The sequence below is a fragment of the Balaenoptera borealis genome (genome assembly GCF_965194805.1).
Source record: "Balaenoptera borealis genome assembly, chromosome: 14".
Lineage (NCBI taxonomy): Eukaryota > Metazoa > Chordata > Mammalia > Artiodactyla > Balaenopteridae > Balaenoptera > Balaenoptera borealis.
Window position 1 is genome coordinate 58627678 of NC_138875.1, and position 18643 is coordinate 58646320.

Below are 18643 nucleotides of genomic sequence, written 5' to 3' on the forward strand. Positions count from 1 at the left end.
TCTAGTTTCCTTAAATACTTGTTATTTTATTATTTATTTTATGATTATTTTATAATCTGATTTTCTACACATCAAAACCATTAAAGGCACTCAAAATTCGAAGGAAAATGGCAGCATCTAAAATTAATTCAAAAAGGAAAACGAATCAATGAAGAAAAGCAAGAAAACACTGAACGAGGGCGAACCATGTAAGTAACAGAAAAAACTGTTGTCTTTGCTAATGAAGTCTATGACATAAGTGATATGCGACGTACCCTCACAAGGCAACAGTAACTATGGCAACAAGAAGAGATGCAATGCACTCAGAGTGACTCAACCAAATACCTAATTGACACACTAAACATATTTCAGGTATATTTTCATATGGTACTGAAGTATTTTTTACCCTTACTTATGCAAAATTACTCACTTTAATAGCCACACACCTTTAACTTACAAAAAGATTAAGTTTTCTTGTACCATCAGCATGACTTTTACAAAAACAATCCAAGGGTAATGTGGTCAGCAACAACACTCATCTTCTACTTGGCAGTGATGATTTTTAGGTCTGAAGAACTTCAGTTCAGAAATCTAACATGATGACTGTCTGATGATATAGCTTAGAATCATTTACGTATATTCAAGACATCAAATTCTGATTCTCTATCTAGACATAAGGTGCTTGGCATTACTATTTGAAGTCCTCTCTCTCTGCAATAATGGAATGTCACAATAGCAGTGCTGTCTGGGTAGAGAAACCCAGGACAATGTTTGGCTAAAGGCCTTTTAAGAAAAGGAACTCCACTGTCTCATTCCCTCAGCTGCTCCGGCATCTCGAACCTTCTCTCCTGTCTAACCATTCTGCATACCCTTTAGAACAAGACCTGAGCTCTTCTTCATTGACTATCCTTATGGGGTGTATGTAAATCCCTAGTTTACAAAACGTTTTCTCATAAAATAGACACATTCTCTCCAAGGAGACTGTGCTCTAGGGCAGTTTTTTTTCAAGTTTTTGGACCTCTCATGAAGGCAAAAATGTGTGTCACACCGTCCAGCTAATGGAAAGACACGGAGGCTTTCTCTGTTTGATCCTGGAAATACTTGAGAGGTAAAGGTGCTTCGCTGTAGTCTGGGGATATTTCCCTTTAGCACTGGAATTACAGACAAGGAAGACCAGCCTGGCAACACCCTGGGCCGAGCGATGAATAAAGGAGAGAAACGGTTGGCTTTGGGGGTGTCCACTCCCCACAGACACCCACACAATTCTCACATGTTCACAGACTCTGAGAAGGGAGGTATCCACACCCCTGAAATCTGACACTGGGAAGAAGATGATGTCATTAGAATTCCCTATCATCCGGCCTGGGAGGATGGGTGGAGAATCTAAGAATCTAGGGCTCCTGTGCTGGCCCAGGAGAAGGAGTGCCGTGCAGGGCTGGAACACGAAGCTGTAATTCTGGTCCAGGAAAAACCTCTGCTTCTCTGCTTGTCTCTGGGGTGTCTGCTCTGGACAGTGAGGAAGCGGAGGGCCCTCAGCTTAGTGACTTGTGTCCGATCACCGTCCCAGGACACCGTGCCTGCAGGCGGGCATCTTGGACAGGTGAAGCTGCACTCTAATATAAGCAGAGCCAGCAGAGGAGGTGTCAGAGGCAGATTCCAGTGCTGGAGGGTTATTTCTGGAGTCTTCTGAGGAAGCTTACGGCGTAGCTGCCCACACGGCACCAGAAGCGGTGCCGTGGGATTTGGTTTCCAGAGTTGTCAGCCCCTCAAGCCTCAAAACTAAAAATAAGTATCTACTTATTAAAGCAGATTTATTTTCACTAGACATTTTGACTCTTGCGCTGTAACTTTTTCCACATTTGAATTTTCTAAATATTTTGTCAATAATGCTTATAATTCTTCAAAATCCATAAACTGTAAACTATGCCTTGATTCCAGCAAGAAAACTGGCTTTCTCATTTTCAGGTTTTTCTGGAACGTGACAGCAAAAGAGTTTGCTCTGAAAATAAGGATGAAGGGAATTTTAGGAAAGGTAATATAGAATATATTAAAAATCAAACGAAAAGAAAAAAGCTCACGATATCCCTGAAAGGAGGCTAGAGGCGCCCAGACCCCATGCTCAGTTCCAAGAATTTTCCTCCTGCTCTGAGCCTTACTGGCTGTACCAAGACGGCTTCCGGCAGGCCTGCGAGTGTGTTTCAGAGCATCTGGCAGGGAAACAAAACTAATTACTCAAATCTCAGCACCTCTAAATCTCTGTCCCAACACTCCTAATCTCAGCTAGCCTCTAACTCGGGATACAGTTCTCTGTTATTTGTCATTTTAAGCAATGTAAAGCTGATAACTCTCCTTTTTAACGAGAAACCTGTTACATACCATTCTGTCTTGGAAGCTCTTATAATTAATATTTTGACTGACACCTGAAGAAAGCAGCAGAGTGCCTGCAGGAGGGTCTGATCAAGAGGAGGTGCAGTACCTACTCTCCATAAGAACCAGGGCATCGTTTATGTTGTCTCACAGCACTACAGGTGCTATGCTGTCTTATAGCACTACAGATGCTATGCTGTCTCACAGCACTACAGATGCTATGCTGTCTTACAGCGCTACAGATGCGATGCTATGTTGTCTTACAGCACTACAGATGCTATGCTATCTTACAGCACTACAGATGCTATGTTGTCTTACAGCACTACAGATGCTATGATAGCTGTTGAAATTTTTCTAGACTAAAGTTGAGAATATTCATTATGTGCTCTTACTAGGCCACCAGCTTCCTTTCACTTGTCAGAATATCCTCCTCAAGTTAACTGTGGGTACCGAACTTCTGCCCTTAGAATCGTCTTTTAACCCAGTGCAAATAATTCTCTCCTCCTTCCCAAGAACTCCAGTTTGTCCCTTCCCACCGTATGGATCACATTACCGCACCAAATATTAGTGTCGTTACAAAGATAATAAGTACTTACAATCAGCTTTTTGTAAAAAAATTAATGCTTTCTTTTTAGGGCAGTTTTAGGTTTACAGAAACATTGAGCAGATAGTACAGAGGGTTCCCGTACACCCCCCTAGCCCCTAATCTCCCCAACAGTTTCCCCTATTGTTAATATCTTACATTAGTGGGGTACATTTCTTACAGTTGATATACCAATATTGATTCATTATTATTACAAACTGGACTCTACAGTTTACATTAGAATTCAGCTTTGTGTAACAGAGTTTTAGGGGTTGTGACTATTGTATAATGCTGTGAATATATCATTATGATGAATAAGTTTCATACAGAATAGTTTTACTTCCCTAAAACTCCCATGCTCCATTTAGCCACCCCTCCTTGCTTTCCCCAACCCCAAACTCCTAACAACCACTGATCTTTTTTGCTTTTTCTATAGTTCTGCCTTTTATAGAATAGCATATACTTGGAATCATCCAGTATGTAGCCCTTTCAGACTGGCTTCTTTCAAGGAGTGAAATGCAATTAAGGTTCCTCCATGTCTTTTTGTAGCTCATTTCTTTTTATCGCTGAATAATATTCCATTGTATGGATGTACTAGAGTTTGTTTATCCAGTAATCTATTGAAAGACGTCTTGGTTGTTTCCAATTTTTAGCAATTATGAATAAAGCTTCTATAAACATTTGTGTGGACATAAGTTTTACACTAATTTGGGTAAATACCTAGAAGCAGAATTGCTGGATCATTTGGTCAGACTGTGGTTAGCTTTGTAAGAAACGGCCAGACTCTTCCAAAGTGGCCAAACCATTTGCATTCCCACCAGCAATGAATAAGAGTTCCTGTTGCTCCACATCCTCACCAGGTTTTTTGGATTTTAGCCATTCTAATAGGTGTGTAGTGGTATCACACTGTTGTTTCAATTTGCAGTTCCCTCATAAATATGATGTTGAGACTTTCTTCATAAGCTTATTTGCCATGTGTCTTCTGAGGTGTCTGTTCAGATCTTTGCTCTTTAAAAATTGGGTTGTTTTCTTATTGTTGAATTTTAACAGTTCTTTGTATATTTTGGACACAAGTCTCATATCAGATAAGTGTTTTGCAAATGTTTTCTCCCAGTCTGTGGCTTGTCTTTTAATTTGCTAACAGTTATCTGTCACAGAAAAGATTTTAGTTTTATTTTTAATAAATTTAATTATTTTATTTATCTTTGGCTGCATTGGGTCTTCATTGCTGCGTGTGGGCTTTCTCTAGTTGCGGTGAGCGGGGGCTACTCTTCGTTGTGGTGTGCAGGCGTCTCATTGCGGTGGCTTCTCTTGTTGCGGAGCATGGGCTCTAGGCGCATGGGCTTCAGTAGTTGTGGCACATGGGCTCAGTAGTTGTGGCTCACGGGCTCAGTAGTCATGGCTCGCAGGCTCTAGAGCACATGCTCAGTAGTTGTGGCACACAGGCTTAGTTGCTCCGTGGCATGTGGGATCTTCCCAGACCAGGGCTCCAACCCGTGTTCCCTGCGTTGGCAGGCGTATTCTTAACCACTGCACCATGAGGGAAGTCCTGATTTTAGTTTTAATACAGTCCAACTTATCAAGTTTCTCTTTCATGGGTCATGCTTTTGGTGTTGTATTTAAAAATTCATTTAAAACACAAGGTCATCTAGATTTTCTCCTACGTTGTCTTCTGGAATCTTTATAGTGCTGTGTTTTATGTATAGGTCTCTGACCCATTTTGAGTTTATTCCATTTTGAATTTGTTAAATTTATTCTTTCTTTTTTGTCTTCTCCCTCTTTTTCTCCTTTCTCTGATTTTAATTGAGCATTTTTTATGATTTGATTTTCTCTCCTCTTTAGCATATCAATTATACTTCCTTTTACATTTTTATGGTGGTTGCACTGGAGTTTGCCATATGTATTTACAACTTCTTCAATCCTCTTTCCAATAACACCACATATAATGCTTCATGAGCAGCAACAAGCACCTTGTGACAGAGTATTCCCAAATCTTCCGTCCCATCCCTATAATATTGCTGTCAACCGTTTCACCTACGCGTAAGCTGTAATCATCCAATACATTGTTATTATTATTTTGAAAAGCACTTGAACAAACTGTCGTCTACTAGAGCAATTAAGAATATGAAAAACAGGAGATTTTATCTTACCTCCACTTTGTTCCTTCTCTAATGCTCTTTCTTTATATAGGTCTGAGTTTCCTACCTACAGAATTTACTTTCTCTCCAAAGAACTTCTTTTAACTTTTCTTGCAAGGCAGGTCTACTGGTGACAAATTCCCTCAGTTTTTGTCTGTCTGAGAAAGTCTTCATTCCTCCCTCACTTTTGAAGGATAATTTCATGGTGAACAGAATTGTTGGTTGCGGTGTTTTCTTTCAATACTTAATGTTTCACTCCACTCTCTTTTTGCTTGGATGGTTTCTGAAGAAAGTCCAATGTAATTCTTCTCATTGCTCCTCTATAGGTAGGGTGTTTTTTTCTTTGTCTTCTTTCAAGATCTTTTCTGTCTTTGACTTTATTCATAGTTTGAATATGATATACTAGGTGTAGAATTTTGGGTATTTTTCCTACTTAGTGTTTTTTGTGCTTCCTGGATCTGTGCTTTGGTGTCTGTCACTAATTGTGGAAAATTCTCAGCCATTATTATGTCAAATATTTCTTCTGCTCCTTTTTATCTTTATTCTGGTATTCCCATTACATATATGCTACACCCTTTGCAATTGCCTCACCGTTCTTGGATATTCTGAAGCATCTTTTTAATTCCTTTTCTCTTTGCTTTTCAGTTTGAGAAGTTCTATTGACCTGTTTTCAAGCTTGCTGATCCTTTCTTTGGTCTTATCAAATCTGCTGATGAGCCTATCAAAGCCATTCTTCATTTCTCCTACAGTATTTTTGATTTCTAGCATTTCCTGCTGATTCTTTTTTAGAGTTCCCATTCTCTGCTTATGGTACCCAGCTATTCTTGCATAGTTCTTACCATACATATCATAGTTATACAATTATATAACTACATCATAGATTCCAGTCTGATTATTCCAAAATATCTGCCATATCTGAGACTGGTTCTGATGCTTGCTTTATCTCTTTAGTCTGTGTGTTTTGTGTTGTTTTGTTTTGCCTCTTAGCATGCTTTGTAATTTTTGGTTGAAAGCCAGGCATGATGTATCAGATAACAGGAACTTAGGTAAAAGATCTCTGGTGTGAGATTTTATGTTAATACAGCTGGGAATTAGGCTGTGTTTGATTTACCTATAGGTGTCAGAGGCTTCAATTTCTTCTAGTGTCCTTTTTCCTTTCCCTGTTGTCTTTGGGTTTCCATAGAAACTCCTTCTTAAACGGAGTCTGTCTTACAGTTCTCTGTTGTAATATAAAGTTATTATAATGAAGCCCTATTAATGTCAAGGTATGTGGGGGGAAGTATTCTAGAGTCTTATGATTAAAACCACTTTTTTAATGGGCTTGAGTACCTGGACTGTGGCTTTTAAAAGAGTTTCTTGGCTTTTGTTTCCTTCTCTGATGTGAGCCATATGGCTAGACGGGATTGGAGTTGTCTAATTGCCTTTCCTCAAGGACCTGTAAGCCACTGGTAAAGTAGTTTCCCTTGAGGGCAGGACCTCAATTCTCTAATGGATCTAAGAAGAGTAGTTGATATTCAGTTTGTTCAGCTTTTTTCTTGTTGTGACGTTGGAAGTGATAACTTACAAACTCTTTACATGTCAGAGCTGAAGCCAACAATCTGCTTTTTCACTGTGATCATTCCCATGGACAATGTCAGTAAGGAGGCTTTACAGAGTCATTTCTGTCTTCAGTTCCCTGTGACAGCAAGTCCTTAGGGCATGAACCCCAAGAAGGCCCTTAAAATTCAGTATGCATATAGCTCATAGTATAAGTAGGTCATTTTACTAAATAATATAATACATAGTGTGATCACTGATCATTTTCTATGTTTCTATTTATCCTTTACCACATAAACTGAAAATGGCAGAATATGTTTTCACCAAATTTCAAGGAGATATTAGTGATAGACTCTAACCTACTGAAGGAATCATGTAGTGAGCATGAGATTCATTGTTGGGGATCATGGGGCACTTCCAAGAGCTGGGCAATCACCACCTGTGGAACTGCTACTGGGGTCAGTGCCTGTCTGAGCAGTCACACCACACAGAGTAAGACAGATGCCTTGGACAGACAAACACTAATTTCAAACATGAGTCTCAAGGAAAAACAAGCAAACAAACCACAAAGCCCCAAACCAAAAACCCAGAGCAGATACAGGGACCAACTTGTCAATAAACTCCTTCTCTCACAGGCAAGTCCCATGCATGCTCCACAGTGAGCAGCAACAATTTATTCATTCAGTGGTGGTTAAAGATCTTTAAAGCATGCACAGAAACAACAACTTCTGTGATTACCACAAAACTCGTAGCACTAACTCCAGCCCTTTGCACAGACTTGCAGCCTAATCCTGTTAACTAAAAATTCCTGGTAAACAGAAGCACAGAGGCTGCCCAGAAGGCTTTTAATGTGTGTGTAAAAAACCAGTGAGTTTTGTAAATCTGAGTAGAGTACTAAGTGAAATGAAAAGATGTCCAAGAATATTTGTGCCTTTTTAGCCTATGCAGGAGGCCCGCAAGTTGTGGCTTCCTGATATACTGCTTAAGGCTTTCTTGTCTTCATTCTTTGGTTCCCCAGTTGTGGTTTTTCTTCTTCCCAGTAGTTTGATGATATTTATCTGATTGCTCTTATTTTCCTCAGTCCCTCTTGACTCTGACTTTCTGGTGATACCTCAGCACTGACTTTCTTCCACTGGGTTCGGATTCCTCTAGAACAAGGCAGCACCCACAGTTCTGTGCATGAAGACAGTCTTGGACACACACACGTAATATCACTGATGATAGAGCTTTTAAATTTCAAGTATACAATAGAATTTCCTATATGAAGGTTGTATTCAAATGAGTATGAAAAAAGATGGATTGTTTTTTAAATGATATTGAAATAATTCAGAAAAACAACAATAAGCTGGTATATTACCTTAATCCTCATCAAAACCAATTCAATACAGAGTACAGATTTAAATGTTAAAAATAAGAGGCCATAGCTTTCCTAACATAATATGTGAGTAAACAGTTGTATGACTTTGATGTTGGAGTAAGAATGAAATAAAAGCTATAAACCATGAAAGAAAAACCCAATAAATTAGATGACATGAAAACTTATTTTTAGTTAAGAAATGAAAAGAAAAAGTATACAAGGTGGAAGCATGTACAAAAATTACTGGTAAGATAGGTAACACAGTGAATTGGTATCCATAATAAATTAAGCCAACTTCAAATCTATAGTAATAACATAAGCAATTAAAAAAATGGACAAAGGACAGGATAAGCAATTAACAAAAAACATGACTGACATGGAAAAATAAGAAACTTCATTATTAAAGAAAAATGCTTAAAAGTATGATATTTTTCTTCTATCAATTGGTAAGGTAAAAGAGGTAAAATAGTCATTGTTTGCAAGGTTAGAGTGAAGTAATTACTCTCATACATTATTAAGAGTGTAAATAGCTACAGACACTTAAAAGCCAGGCTGAAATAACACTCATAATTTATAATGTGTGTACTTTTTGATCAAATAATTTCACATTCAGATATTAATCCTATACAAATACTCCCACAAATGCCCACATATGATGGTACAAGAATTTACCATGTCTTTGTTTTAAATGTAAAGACTGAAAATAATAAAAATGTTCATGAATGAGCATTTGATTAAATACATTATGGTAGAATCACCCAGTGAAATTCTTTGTGACCATTAAGCAAAGATATGGTAGGAATTCCACTCCAAATTATGATGGAATAGCTTTAGTAGAACAACTTTCCTCCAAAGAATGACAAGGAAAGCAAGCCTACAGGTGATTCAGATACTGATATTATAGGGCACAGAATTAATAACTGCAACTGATGTGTTTAAGAAGTTAGATGGCAAAATAGAGAATTTTACTAAATAACTAAAATTATTTTAAAAATAATGTGTATGGAAATTCCAGAACTGAAATATATAAAGAGTTAATTAAAACTTCATTGGATGGGTGTAATAGCAGTTCGGAGGCAGCTGAAGATAGCATTAGTGATTTTGAAGAAAGGTCAGTAGAAAAAAATCCAAGCTGAAGCACATAGTTTAAAAAGTAAGGAAATACAGAAAATAGCATAGCACCCATATGAACAAGAAAAAGTCTAAAATGTGTAAATAGAGTCTCACAAAGGAGGAGAAGGGAGAGAATGGAGCATAAGCAACATTTGAAGAGATAATGGTTAATAAATTTTTCAAAGTAATGAAAGACATATACTCACAGACTTAAGAAGCACTATGAATCCCCAAAAGACAGAGAGAGAAGTACACTTCATAATAAAACTGCTGAAAATCAAAGACAACAGCAAAATCTTACAAGCAGCCAGACAAACTAAGATATGCTCTAAGACACACTTCCCTCAAAGGAGACACACTGAAGCTACAAGCAGACTTCTAGAGGGAAACCATGGGGGTCAGAGACAATGGTATGTTACCTATAAGGCCTGAAAAAAAATCAACTATCAATGCAAAATTACATAACCAGCAAAAATATTATTCAAAACTTTAGGCAAAACGAAAACATTTCTGGACAAGAAAAACTTACTTTTTAAAAAACATAGCTAGAAGACACGCTAAAAGGAATGCAAGAGAGTTTTTCAGACAGAGGAAAAATGATCCTACACAAAGATGTGTATTTTACTAGCTAGACCATCTACTAAAAATATTAAAAGTGCATAACCAACAAGCTAATATAGGAAAATGGTATAATAAAATAAATTCTTGGTTAATAAAAAATAAAGCAAGAAGTACAGTAAGTCCCCTACATATGAGCCTTCCAGTTGCGAACTGTCAAAGATGCAAACATGCGTTCGCACGTCCAATCACGTAAGTTAGTTCACGTGTCTGGCGTACATTGTCACGTGCATGCATCCTCTACAAGTGGTTGTGCTTCTGTGTACTTTACTGTACAGTACTGTAGAGTACAGTAGTACAGTATCTTTTTTTCAAGCCCAGGATGTCTGGAAGCAAGCATAAAAGCAGTGGTGATGTAGCTGGTACTGCTAAGAAGCTCCAAGTGAGAACAATGGAGACAAAAGTGACAATAATTGAGAGAGTGGAGCAAGGCGAAAAGATGGAGGACGTTGTTCATTCTTATAACATTCAACCGTCAGCAGGATTCTGAAGAACAAGGACAAGATCATGGAACATGTGAATTCTGCTGTGCTGATAATATCGAAGAAGTGTGGAAAGGTGATGGAGGAGATGGAGAAACGTCTCAGCGTGTGGATGCAGGATCAGCATCAGCGCTGAGTCCTGCTCAGCTTAATGCTGATTCAAGAGAAAGCTAAAAGCCTTCATGAAGACTTGAAGAAGAAACACGGTGAAGAATCAGAGGGTGCATCTTTTAATGCCAGCCATGGCTGGTTTCATCAGTCCAAGGCTAGAACCAACCTTCACAATGTAAAAGTAAGTGGTGAGGCAGCGAGTGCAGATATGGTAGCTGCCCAGGAACTTCCTGAAACGCTTCAAGAAATTACTGAAGAAGGTGCATATTTATCTGAGCAGGTTTTTTTTTTTTTTTTTTTTTTTTTTAATTTTTTAATTTATTTATTCATTTATTTTTGGCTGTGTTGGGTCTTTGTTTCTGTGCGAGGGCTTTCTCTACTTGCGGCAAGTGGGGGCCACTCTTCATCGCGGTGCGCGGGCCTCTCACTATCGCGGCCTCTCTTGTTGCGGAGCACAGGCTCCAGACGCGCAGGCTCAGTAATTGCGGCTCATGGGCCTAGTTGCTCCGTGGCATGTGGGATCCTCCCAGACCAGGGCTCGAACCCGTGTCCCCTGCATTGGTAGGCAGATTCTCAACCACTGCGCCACCAGGGAAGCCCCCTGAGCAGGTTTTTAACGTGGATGAGACAGGACTGTTTTGGAAGAGGATGCCAGACGGAAGTTACATCAGTAAGGAGGGAAAGTTGATGCCACGCTATAAAGCAGCAAAGGATAGGCTAACTCTGTTGTTTGGTAGCAATCCTTCCTGCGATACGAAGCTGAACTCTCTCTTATTTATCATTCAGAGAACCCAAGAGCCCTTAAAAACATAGCCAGGGGCTCTCTTCCCGTTGTGTGGAAGAGTAACCCCAAAGCCTGGGTTACATAGGCCATTTTCCAGGACTGGTTTTTCCACCACTTTATCCCGAAGGTAGAGAAATACTGCTTGGAGAAGGACGTCCCATTCAACATTCTTTTGCTGCTTGACAATGCTCTGGACCACCCCCATTCATGGACGACTTTCATTCCAACGTCAAAGTAGTGCATCTGCCACTGAATACTAAGTCGCTCATCCAACCTATGGACCAGGGAGTTATAGAGACTTTCAAGAAATTTTATTTACATCATATTTTTTGTCAGGCAGTAAAGGCGGTGACGAATCAGGGACAACCTTGCAACAATTTTGGAAGGACTGTAACATCTACAAGGCCAAAAAAACATTGACTTTGCTTGGCGTGAGGTTATGGCCGTCACCATGAAAGGGGTTTGGAAGAACCTCTGCCTGCAGTTTGTTCACGATTTCCGTGGATTTGAGAAGGTGGATGAGGAGTCCAAAGAGGTCTTCAGGAACTCAGTGACCCTCAGTGAGAAGCTGGAGCGAGATCAACAAGAGGACAACTTCACTGAACTCCTTGCCGTGCAACACGAAGCGCTTACGGAATCGGAGGCCCAGAGAAAGGATGAACAGGAAGAAGAAGTAACTGAAGAACTGAAGAGATTCACGATGCAAGAAACGTCAAGGGGATTTTCTTTATTTGAGGAGGCACTGTTAGTTTTTGAGGTACAAGACCCGAATGTAGAATGGTACACGAAGGTTGCAGCAGACGTTCAGAATGCAATCCAGTGCTACCGTGTCATCTATGATGAGAAAAAAAGAGCTACTACCCAGACATCACTGTATCATTTTTTCAAGAGGGTAGATAGATTGAATCCAGCAAGGAACCAGAACCTGTGCCATCAACATCAGGTGTGAGTGAAATTGCAGCTTGCCCTCTGTCTCCTATTGCCGACGATCTGATACTTCAGCTCTACCATCTCCCACCTCCTCTCCCTCCTCCAGTCAGTAACTCTTCTTGCCTGTTCACTCGATGCCAGCCCCTGTATGCCAGCTATTGTACTGTACTACTGTACTTTTCAAGGTATTATACCGTAATATTAAAAACATTTTCTTTATTTTTTATATTTGTTTTTTTATGTATTGTTTGTGTGAAAAGTATTATAAACGTACTACAGTATAGTACTATTATATAACTGATTGTGTTAGTTGGGCACCTAGGCTAACTTTGTTGGGCTTACGAACAAATCGGACTTATGAATGTGCTCTCAGAACGGAACTTGTTTGTACGTAGGGGACTTACTGTATAAAAATTAAATATAAAATATAAAAAAAGCAAAAAAATATATAAAATATAAAAAAGCAAGAACACAAAACTGTTGAGAAAAATAAAAAACAGTCATTAAAATGATAGCTATAAATCCAACTTAACAGCAGTAACATTACAAATGTATTAAATACTCTAATAAAAAGACTACTATCATCAGACTGAATGTCAAAGTAAATATCACACGCCACTTACAAGAGATACACTGAAGCACAGGACAGTGTCGGTCACTTGATTTATGATGAACAGTAGGGGAAGGGAAGGGTTTTTAAAAAAATAAATGATGCTGGGTCAACTGAATATTCACATAAAAAGTAAATCTTGATGCCTATGCTTTATCAGGTATAAAAAATAATGTCCAGGGGCACTGTAGATATAAACGTGAAAGAAAAACAAAGATTCTAGAACAAAGAATAACACAACACAGTAATGACCATGCAACAGGCAAATGTTTTAAACAGGACACTGAAGTGCTAACCACAATAGAAAGGACTGATGGACGGTACTGAAATGTGGAATTTCTATTCCTCACAAGGCACCACTGAGAGTGAAAGGCAGATCACAGGCTGGAGAAGAAATCTGCAACACATCTATCCAACAACGGACTCATGTACAAATACAAAGAACTACTGCATTTCAATAAGAACAATACAACCTAAAAGATGTATTTCACAAAAGAGAATGTTCAAATAGCCAACAAACATGAAAATGTGTTCAAGTTCATTAGGCTTCAGGGAAATGCGAAATTAGAAGCATAATTAAATAATACCGTAGACCCAAAAGAATGGCTAAAATTAAAGTGACTGACAAAAACTAACTGCCGGCAGGGATGGAGAGTACCTGCAATTTCCACACTGTGCTGCAAGGAACGTACTGGGACAACCGATTTGTAAAAATATTTGACACCAGCTCCTGAAGGTGAACTTATACAAACCCAGTTACCCAGGAGGTCCATTATTAGGTATGTGCCCTACAGAAATGCATACACATATCCACCAAATCACATACAAGAATGTTCCTAGTAGTACCATTGGTAAGAGAGAAAAATTGAAAACAACCAGCACTAAAATAAATAAATTGTGGTTATCACCATAAAATTGAACAACATGCAGTAATAAGTATACACAAACCATGATTTGGATGGATCTTACAAACATCATGCTAGCAAAAGTCAGACATGAAAGAGCACATACTGTGTGATTACATTTATAAAACGTTCAAAATCAGGAAAAAGTAATGATAGCGACAGAAATCAGAAGCGTGACCATGGCAGGAGGTGGTAACTGCATGGAATAAGGTGAGCTTCCATCAGCTTCTTTTCTTGACCCAAGATTAAGTGGATGTGATCTCTTGTGGACGTGGGTACAATTTTTACTTAGGAAAAAAAAAAAAGAACCTAGCAGATGTACCTGCACTGACTTAGGAAGATAGTCATGATGCATCAGCAAGTGTAAATAAAGATCACCAAATACACTATGATTCTATACTGGTAAAGAAAACAACAAGGTGAATTGTTACATCCAAAATACATCTATGAAGGATTTATTAACAATGTTTATCTCATATTTTTTGCTTTGTGAAATTTTGGGGTTTTTAGAAAAGTGAACATTCGTTACACATTTGGGGCCAAAAATAATCAATAGTAAGACCCCCCCCCAGCTTCCCAGCTGAACACTCCACAAGACCAAAGCTGCCCCTAGGGTGGGACAGCGTGGTGGCCCTGCAGGACGTCTGCCTGTGGTCCAGTAGTGAGGTTCGGGCGGGTGCTCTGTTCCAGGGGTCTCTGAGGGGCAGGGGGGCAGATCGCGTGGGTGAGCAGGTCTCCTGGACTCAAGGAAACGCGCTTTCATAGCCTCACTCAAACTTGTTTTCAAAGGAGCAGATTTAATGCAGTTCTTAGCGGAACAGTCCAGAGCAGAGGGGAAAACCTGACAGGCCACTGCGCAGAAGCCAATTCCATTCCAGAGAAGGGACATGTTTGGAGTCGCTCTGTGCTCATGCCTTATTTACTTAGCAAAGGGCACAAAGGCTAATTACCACCTGCCACGTCTCAGGTGTAACACCCAATAAACTTCCCTGCAAACCTTCAGATGAGTTAAGACAGACTCCTACTTACTTCTGTTAATTTTATTACCAAACATCCTTCAAGACAATCATGCTTTCCTCAACCAATTTACATCATTATAAACTAAATGTTTCTATCATCTGATCTAATTCTTTGGAAAAGGAAAAATGTTGAATCTCTAAGAAGTATGCTGGAAAATAATGATGGCCTTTAAAATACTTTCCTTTATATCTGCCAAGCATATCAACTGTGAATAAAATGATTTAGAAAATGAAGATGTTTCCGAGTAAATATTGAAAACATGCCAAAGATATGAAGAGGAGAAGCTACATGTGCTCGTGTACACATGTGCAGACAATCTCTAAAACTCAAAGGTATACTATTTTCCCTCACGGGAGAAATGAGGAACAGATTTTAACTCATTTTCCTTAAAAAAAAAAAAAAAGGAAAAAAATTCCTAATGAATTAAAGAATGTGTTTATTCAAATCTATGGCCAGACCGAAGAAACAAAAAACAAAGGTAAGGATTTAGAAATTATACTCAGATTTATAGGCTTACAGAAAATAACAGGGAAATATTAAATAATCACTTAGTGTCACGGTAGCAACATATTTATTCTCATTATTTTGTCTCATCCAGGTTAGAACCAGAGAAAATGAGCTTAATTATAATAACAAGGGTTAGATCAATATGAGGAAGAACCACTTTGGGTGACAAAAGGCTAGACAGAGAGCAGGTGCTAAATAAATCCTGCTCGGATGGACCCCTGAAGGCATCTTCTCAACAAGAGGCACAGTGGCCCTGGCAGCACGCGCTCTGCACCAGGCGGGGGCTCCTTGTCATTAATGTCCCGGGTCTGTGAACACAGACCTTCTCTGGGAGGAAATCAAATGTTTAAATTAAGAAGCATGGTAAATGCACTAATAAATAAACACATGTGGTTATGAACGTTTTATAAACTACACAGAAAAGCACAGGTGCAAACAAGATGGATTTCATCTTTCACATTATGCAGTTGCATTTTGCTAGGGATATTTTCTATATTTATAAGGATGACTCTCATTAGTATTTTACTATGTGAACTACTAAACTGATTGTGTATTTGTTTTAACAGGAACGTACACATAATTACTCTGTGGAGATACTTTCAAAAGTGTCAAAATATGAATTGAGACACTGACGCTTTTTTAGGGCTCTTCATGCAGTTCCAAACATGTTGTTTACAGAATGAAGGCTGGTAAAATGGATTAGAACATTTGTATAGAGCAGCTTCCAAAATATCAGTTATTTATTTCATTTTATTTAAAGAGATGTTCCTATCTAGTTTATTACGTAGAAATTCTTCTGGCTAGGGAGACACATATAGATGCACAATCCAAACAGAGTAACTTAACTTCCCTCCCTTTTCTGAGGAAAAGATTCCTCCCCGCTTTGTGGATGAGATAAAATCAAGTGTTCTTCCAGTTACGAGAGGAGCTTGGCCCTGCCTGAGATCAGCCCACAGAATCCACAGCCCTTTTGGACCCTCCTACACTGGTGGTGGGAATGTAAATTGGTGCAGCCACTGTGGAAAACAGTATAGAGGGTTCTCAAAAAACTAAAAATAGAACTACCATATGACCCAGTAATTCCACACCTCAGTATATATTAGAAAAAAATAAAAACACTAATTCAAAAAGATACATGCACCCCAATGTTCACAGCAGCATTATTTACAATAGCCAAGATACGGAAGCAACCTAAGTGACCATCAACAAATAAAGAAGATGTGGTGTATATACACAATGGAATACTACTCAGCCATAAAAAAAGAACACAGTTTTGCCATTTGCAGCAACATGGATGAACTTGGAAGGCATTATGCTAAGTGAAATAAGTCAGACAGAGAAAGACAAATGTCGTATGATATCACTTATATGTGGAATCTAAAAAATACAACAAACTAGTGAATATAACAAAACAGAAGCAGACTCACAGATACAGAGAACAAGCTAGTGGTTACCAGTGGGGGGAGGGGCAATATAGGCAGGCAGAGTAAGAGGTACAAACTATTAGATATAAAATAAGCTACAAGTATATATTGTACAACACGGGAAATATAGTCAATATTTTATAATAACTATAAATGGAGTGTAACCTTTAAAAATTGTGAATCACTATATTCTACCCTGGTAACTTATATAATATTGTACAGCAACTATACTTCAATTAAAAAAAAAAGAAGTCACAGCCCTTTTGTTCAATGACTGCAAAGCACACTCTTTTTCTCTTAAGAAAAGTCGAACGGGTAATTGTATTGGAGGTGAAGTGCAATGCAACCAAACTGTACTAACTTGAACTTTTAGCCAAATCAGGAGAAAACTCACTAATTTTCTTTTCCTCTAGAAGATAAACAGATCTCCTACCATGCTCTGGAAGATACAAACATGTAGAGCTACATTGCTGAAGACATAAAAATACAACTTACCAACATTTTAATCTGACCAAAGAAAAATTATTGCACCAAATTAACACCCAAGAGGAAATTTATCCCTTAGCTTGCTACAGTATAACCTCAAAATTATACATGACATTCTGTGTATATGGAGCCTTAATTGCAAAGAAACATAATTAAGTGAAAACATGCAATTCTTTCCCCTATACTCTAATAATCCCTTAGCTTTTAACACTTAAAGTTTGCTATAACCTTCTCGCCTGTCTTGCTGACGAAGTACATTCTGCAGTCCCCCAACTTATAAGAACGCAAGGAGACACTTCCGGTTTCCCTCTACGCCCTGTGCAGATGGCAGAGAGACATTCCACCACTGAGACGTGCTATTTCTACAGGTTTAGATTTGTCTTGTCATCAGTGAGGACCACAGAGCAGATTATAGAGTCTTTCACTTTCAAAATGAGGAAATGAAGGTCAGAGCAGTGAAGCAGGGTTGGGATGAGAGGAGAGCACAAGTGTCTGGGCCCCTGGCAGGTTCTTTCCCCCATTCCTTCCTGGAATGATAACACCAACCAAACACACAAACAAGACATTCTTCCCAACAAAAAGCAGAGTCTGCGTTTTTGCTAGTGTTTTTGTTTTTACCTCTGAAGAGAATATCCAAGTCAATATCTTCTTTTCCTTTGATTTTCAAACACTTTGCCTGCTGTACAAGTCTGGGCAAAGAACAGAAATAAAACCTAGATTCATTATCCTGTGAGGTAGGGATAAATCATGACAGCAGCACAAATTTAAATAGAAATCACAGGGTAAACAATAGTGAATTAGCAGGTATTTTTGCTGTACAGAGCCTTGTTAGAATTTTTCTTCAATTTAAGATTTAAAAATACACTTTTGTTCAGAAACTGTAAGTTTGAAACCTGAAACTTGAAAGCTCCCAACCCCCCGTTCTATTATAGCAAAAAGTTTCTAAAACTCTCTGGAGAATAACCTCTTCAGATTCTGAGGAGGCGCTATTAGGGATGGTAGGTGATGGTGTGGTAGGTGGTAAATAATAATTGCTACTGATGATTTCTGTGCTTATTTTAATCAGAAGATTATAGACATTGTGCTCAAACAACTGTACAAAGTAATTTAGTTACAATGTTGAATGTCAGAGAATTAATTAACTTTTAAAATTCTCCAGAATACAGTAAGGACTAATTCTGTAACTCTTTCATCACGGAACTTCATTAAAACTTGAGGCTCATAGTTTGTAATGAATACAGAAGTTTCTAAAATGAAACTTTTCTGGTGTTGCTAATTACCTAGTAATTAATTTTAGGTAGACAGAACTTGAGATGGCTCATTAATTTATCTGCAGTATTTAAGATTTTAATGAAAATGATAATACCTTGCTTGGCAAATATATTTTCTGATTGCACTCGGATAACTGCTCTCTCATTTTATCTTCACTGACAAGCTGTTACGGTAGGCATGCCAGTACTGTTTCAGTTTTTGTTTTAGATGAGGAAACTGATTCAGTTACTAAAATCTTACATAGAAACCTAAGTGACTGGTACATAATTGGAGGCAATTTTATCTGTATGTTCCAAAAACGTGGATGTCATGATAAAAACACATTCTATTCATCAGATACTTTTTAACCATGAAGAGTTTTTTAATCAAAAAAGCAATTAACTGAGAAAGAATTTCTGTTGAAATCCCACCTTTGGACCTT

The 18643-nt window shown here is 38.5% G+C and overlaps 1 protein-coding gene across 3 annotated transcripts in view; it reads right to left on the reverse strand.

Annotated features, from left to right (window-relative positions):
* Positions 1 to 18643, reverse strand: part of L3MBTL4 (L3MBTL histone methyl-lysine binding protein 4) — a 311741-nt gene that overhangs the window by 68106 nt on the left and 224992 nt on the right. For all 3 annotated transcript variants that reach the window (XM_082353571.1, XM_082353570.1, XM_082353572.1), the window contains one exon: positions 17569 to 17639. In XM_082353571.1, coding sequence (XP_082209697.1) covers positions 17569 to 17639 — 71 coding nt within the window. The remainder of the gene's footprint in view (positions 1 to 17568; positions 17640 to 18643) is intronic.